The sequence below is a fragment of the Malurus melanocephalus genome, unplaced genomic scaffold, assembly GCF_030028575.1.
Source record: "Malurus melanocephalus ecotype Western Australia unplaced genomic scaffold, MMel_1.1 scaffold_811, whole genome shotgun sequence".
Lineage (NCBI taxonomy): Eukaryota > Metazoa > Chordata > Aves > Passeriformes > Maluridae > Malurus > Malurus melanocephalus.
Genome location: NW_026624043.1, coordinates 114839 through 119769, shown reverse-complemented (window position 1 = coordinate 119769; position 4931 = coordinate 114839). Strand labels below are relative to the sequence as shown.

The following is a 4931-nucleotide window of genomic DNA, read 5'->3' as shown; positions in this document are numbered from 1 at the left end:
TGATCTCAGATGGCTTTTCCAGCCTAAACTGTTCTGTGGTTCTCTATTGCATCTCTGCTGCCTGCGTAAAATGATGACAATTGAATGCTTAATATTTCTGTTAAAATCGTGTTRATTCAGTGTCCTCATCATTGTCTTTTTTTTCCAGACTCTTTAACTTTTTCCTTTCTTCATAGGAGCATTGTTGTGTCTTTGCTTTTTTTTACAACACTGTCGTTTGTCTGGACAGTTCAGCTGACATTCTTGGAACTGAAGTTAGCTTGAGTTGTTAGAAGCAAATACTTAGATACTAGTTTATGAAGATTAAAAAAAAAAAAGTATAGAAATTAGCAGCAAGTGCTGTTGATAGTRCACAAATGGGGATGAAATTCAGCTCAGCCTTTTACATCTGGAGGTGTTGATTACAGGTCCTTAAGACAAGGGTGGCTGTCCACTGGGCATTGCGGCACAGTTGSACAGTGTTTCCATTCTGCAGAATATACTAGGTAATCCATTTTTCATTAAAATAGGTTGGAATGTGTATTTGAAAAATTAGAATTGTAGAACTACATCAAAATTTSAGGAAACAAAGTTCTCAGGAACTGTATTAACATTCWGTTCACTGAATYTGGGAGATGATACCTGTCTGCCAGKAAGCTATTTCTGCTGSGAGTAAGACCTTCACTAGTATGTGTGAGAAAATAATGATTATTGAGTTTGCAGGAAACTTGCATATGAAACACTGGATTGATTTAAATAATTTATTCTTTCAGATCCTCCGGCCACCGCTGTAAGCAAACCCCAGGTGTCAGAGGGTGTTCACACCAATGCCTATGACATTAGGACAGAAGCAGAACAAGGGACACTCTACTCACCAGACCAGACATCTCTTCATGAAAGTGAGGGTCTGTTGTGTGCATTTTAAATATTAGAATATATAGTATAAAAATGTAAGACAGTTATGAATGCAGCAAATAACGAAGTTAWATAATGCTGTGTGAAGTTGTTAAATGATTTTATTCTTATTCTGGCTTCATATCTACAGGGTCTGTAGGTAACTCACGAAGTTCAACACAAATGAATTCTTATTCTGACAGTGGTTACCAGGAAATAAGCAGTTTCCCTACCAGCCAGACCTTGAGCAAGTCAGAGCTCAGACAGCAGCACTCCCTTGGGGGAGCCACCACCACCAACAGCCAGGCGGTGAGGAGCTGCCGCGCCGAAGGGCAGAGCTCAGYGCAGGTACTGGGACAGGAACTGTGCCTCAAATGGGGTTAGAGACAGTGGCTGTGTGATGGGACCACTGTGTGCAGGCTGGAGCTAAAATTACAAAATGTACAAAATCACAGCTTTGGGGTACCACTCTGACCCATTCAAAAGCTGGAAGGGCTTGCTGCAGAAACTCGTTTGGTGGGATCGGCACACGTGATCTGGGTCACATGAATGAARCAGAGTACACTGCTATTATCATATCCAGAAAGTATCACTGACTCAAAATCCATTGTGAAAGGGGGGAAATGCTCCCTGAATTTAGCCTGGATGTAAGCATACCCTTAAAGGAGGGTGGTGTCTGTGTTCCCATATGCTCTGGTTTCTACCTTTTCCCTCCTTTTTCAGTAAATGCAATGATAGTAAGACACTAATTGTCAGAACATTTTTGGATTGTACCTGAACTTTGTGTTACTGCTCCTGAGTTTCCAAAGTGATTGAGTACAAGGAAGGAAAGCACAGGTATAGATTAGCATAACAAGCCAAATGAGAATAAGGAACAGATTTTTTTTATGTTAAATTGTCATTTTATATACTAAGAAGCACTGGTTAGTAAAAAGTTACAGGAAAACTTGAAGGCATTAGGTTTAGGGTAAAAGCTGCTCTCTGGCTGCCTTTATATAGCATTGTGTGCATTTCCTGCTGACTTCTCTGTCCTACAGGAGAACAATATTCAGTGTGTGACCCAGCTGATAAAACTCTTCCMTGTTTTTGATGTTCACAGCCCTCAGCAGGCACTGCTGGCCCGCGAGTCATGCGGCGGGTGAGCTCGGTGCCGTCGAGGCCGCAGTCTCCGTCGCTGGCGGTGAGCAGCGCCGTGTCCCCGGCGCGGGGGTCCCTGCGGACGTCTCTGGGCAGCGCTTACGGCTCTCCCGGCGTGGCTGAGCACAGATCTGTGCCTCCCCAGCCCTACTCGTGCAGCACCCTGCCCGTGCAGCGCGCGGGCTCCCCGTACTCGGGGCCCAGAGCCGCGTCCCCGGCGGCCGCGCGGCGCGTGGGCTCGCTCAGCTCCCGCCAGCCCAATGGTGGTGCTGGCACTGCCCCGTACCCGACGGGCAGGATTGGATCTCCTCTTGCCCTCGCTGATGTGCAGAGCAGAGTGGCTTCTCCAGCTCAGACCCAGCTGGGATCCTCTTCCCCGAAGCACTCTGGCATGACGGCAGTGCCGCAGCACTTGGGAACGACGGTGCCGAGGGCAGTTCATGAGATGGAGCAGTATGGACAGCACTACGAGATCTATGAGAGGATGGTCCCCCCGAGGCCAGACAGCCTCACAGGTGAGTAATGGGTGCAGACAAAAGGCAGCACCAAGCACAGCTGCAGAAAAGCCAGAATGCACTCGTGGTGTTGGGGATGAAACCTTTTAGCACTGGGACTTCACTGCAGTGGATGTGTCTGATCAGTTCAATAGTGATGTCAGACTCTGTATTCCATCACAAGTTTCTCTCAATACTGGCTTTCTCTATGATTGCTAATTGCTGGCCATGCGTTGAATGAAATGCTATGATTTAAGTTGCCAAATGAGATTCTGAGTCTCCCACAAGCATGTCAACATTTTCAGAGATAAAGTACATTTAAATGTGCATGTAGGCTATGTGTAAAGTAAAACTTACTAACCTGGAACTAGTTTTATGTCTAGTTCCTTCTTAAAATATGTAACTTAGTACCGCTGAATATTAGGGTTTTTCCATTAATACTTCTAGCTATCTCATACTTCAAGTTAAATATAGGGTAACCATTTTAATACTAGCATAAATTAGAGATCTAAAAGGTAGAATTAACATTTTACATTTTAAATTTTGTATGTTACTGGTTTTGTTCTGACTGTCATCTGAATGAGCACAAAAGGATTTTTTCAGACCATGTGTGCTTTTGAACAAATGGCAATTTCTGTTTTTTCTGTTGAACCATTATAGTGCATTTCTCAGCAAAAGGTATAATGTGTCTTCTCCCTCACCTCTGTTTGCAAGACTTAATAATYTGCCAGTTTGAGAAGGGGTTGGGAATGAGATTGATGGGAAAGGCTGTTCAGAAGTGTAAATGTGTACAGGCCATTTGTGGTAAAACAGCAGCCTTGCACTCTTAAAATATCAGTAATGTATTTTAGCACTGCTTGGGAATATCACCTTGTCTAAACAGGTGAAGTGATATATCTTTAGAAAATATAGTTATTTGGAGAGTGAATCAGTGATTCAGAAACAGACACTTTGAAGTTAATGCTTTTAGAGTAAAAGAGGAAATCGGCAACATGGAAATTCAAGTCAAGGTGAGAGAGCATCTTAGTTTGTATCTGYCTGAACTGTAACCTTTCCAGAAAACTTGAAATGCTCTAACATCCCTGTGCTTGATGTTAAAAACTAAGTAAGAATTCCTCAGTAGTGATAAAAAAGCTTCTACGTTTTCTAATATAAATAAATTTTCATGTGTCTTTAGAGGAAGCAGCTCAGTACAACACCTGACATCTGAAACTCCAATTTGTATATGATCGGTTTTGTGGGAGGAAGGTTTGGATGTGGAGCAGTTTGGGGTGCTGTGGCAGCTTCAGCAGAATGCAGGTATTCCCTGCTGGGAGGAGAGAGGGGATTTAGGATCAGCTCCTCTCTGCTGTGCCTGCAGTCTCCACATCCATGGCTGCGTGTTCTGGGAGAACAGGGATGTTGGACATGGCTTTGTCACCCTCTTTGCCTGCTGAAGCCATTCTGTTCTCATCACTTGGAGATGTTTCTTCTCAGTGATGGCCCAAAGGTTTTCTTGCAAACACTGTGGCASAGTAGGTCTGGGATTTGGGAAGAATACTCAAATGTAGAATGCATTTGGTTACACATAACAACTACTCCATAGTACTTTTGAAGTTGTTCTGTAATCTCCATTATTTCATCTTCCTTTCATAGTCCATTTCACATATTCTGTTACTTTGATAACTACCAGAGCTTTAGTGGCAGCTGTGGTAATGCTGAAGTGGACAAAGTTGTATACATTTTATATGAAGTATTAATATTTAGCAAGGTGAAAAAAAAATTCGTCCAGCTGCAGCATAGCTATTTATATATACTCACATCATGGACTATTTAAGCCTTTATAAAGATTTTTCTCCATGTGCTTACATCTCTGCTGCCACTATCAAGCAGATGTTTGCTCTTAGTGCTAGACTGTTTCAGTTCCAGAATTACAACCTTTGGGCTGTGCCCTCTGTCACAACAGGATTTCTGTTCATACTTACCCTGCTGTTGCCAAATCCGTGCACTGCACATGCTAACTCAGCTTTTWTCTCTATGCTTGAGACTGTAAATGCTACCAAAAAAATTGAGTCAGAAAACTTCAAATTGTCARTGTATGGGCTAAACTTTTTGTCAAGGAAATGTTGTTTTGTCAGTGAGCCTTTCAGTCAGTGTCATTTAATAATGGAAAAGATTGAAGGAATAGATCTCTGTAACTGTGCTATAACCAACACCTTTTCTTGTCCAAAGGAAGAAGGAGTCAGTGCTGCCTGCTCTGTTGCTTAGCTGAAGATGGCCATGTAGAATTTCCCTGTGCTTGCTTGCAGGCCTGAGGAGCTCGTACGCCAGCCAGCACAGCCAGCTGGGCCAGGAGCTGCGCTCTGCCATGTCCCCAGACGTGCACATCAGCCCCATCTACGAGGGCAGGACCTTCTACAGCCCCGTGTACCGCAGCCCCAAGCACGG

General features: G+C 43.6%; 1 protein-coding gene across 1 annotated transcript in view; it reads left to right on the top strand.

Annotated features, from left to right (window-relative positions):
- PKP4 (plakophilin 4) overlaps positions 1-4931 on the top strand; it is a 39069-nt gene that overhangs the window by 13677 nt on the left and 20461 nt on the right. Inside the window, exons 4-7 of the mRNA XM_057385330.1 lie at positions 753-878; positions 1025-1221; positions 1973-2525; positions 4793-4931. The exon at positions 4793-4931 is cut by the window's right edge and continues 14 nt beyond it. Of these exons, the coding sequence (XP_057241313.1) occupies positions 753-878; positions 1025-1221; positions 1973-2525; positions 4793-4931 (1015 nt within the window). The remainder of the gene's footprint in view (positions 1-752; positions 879-1024; positions 1222-1972; positions 2526-4792) is intronic.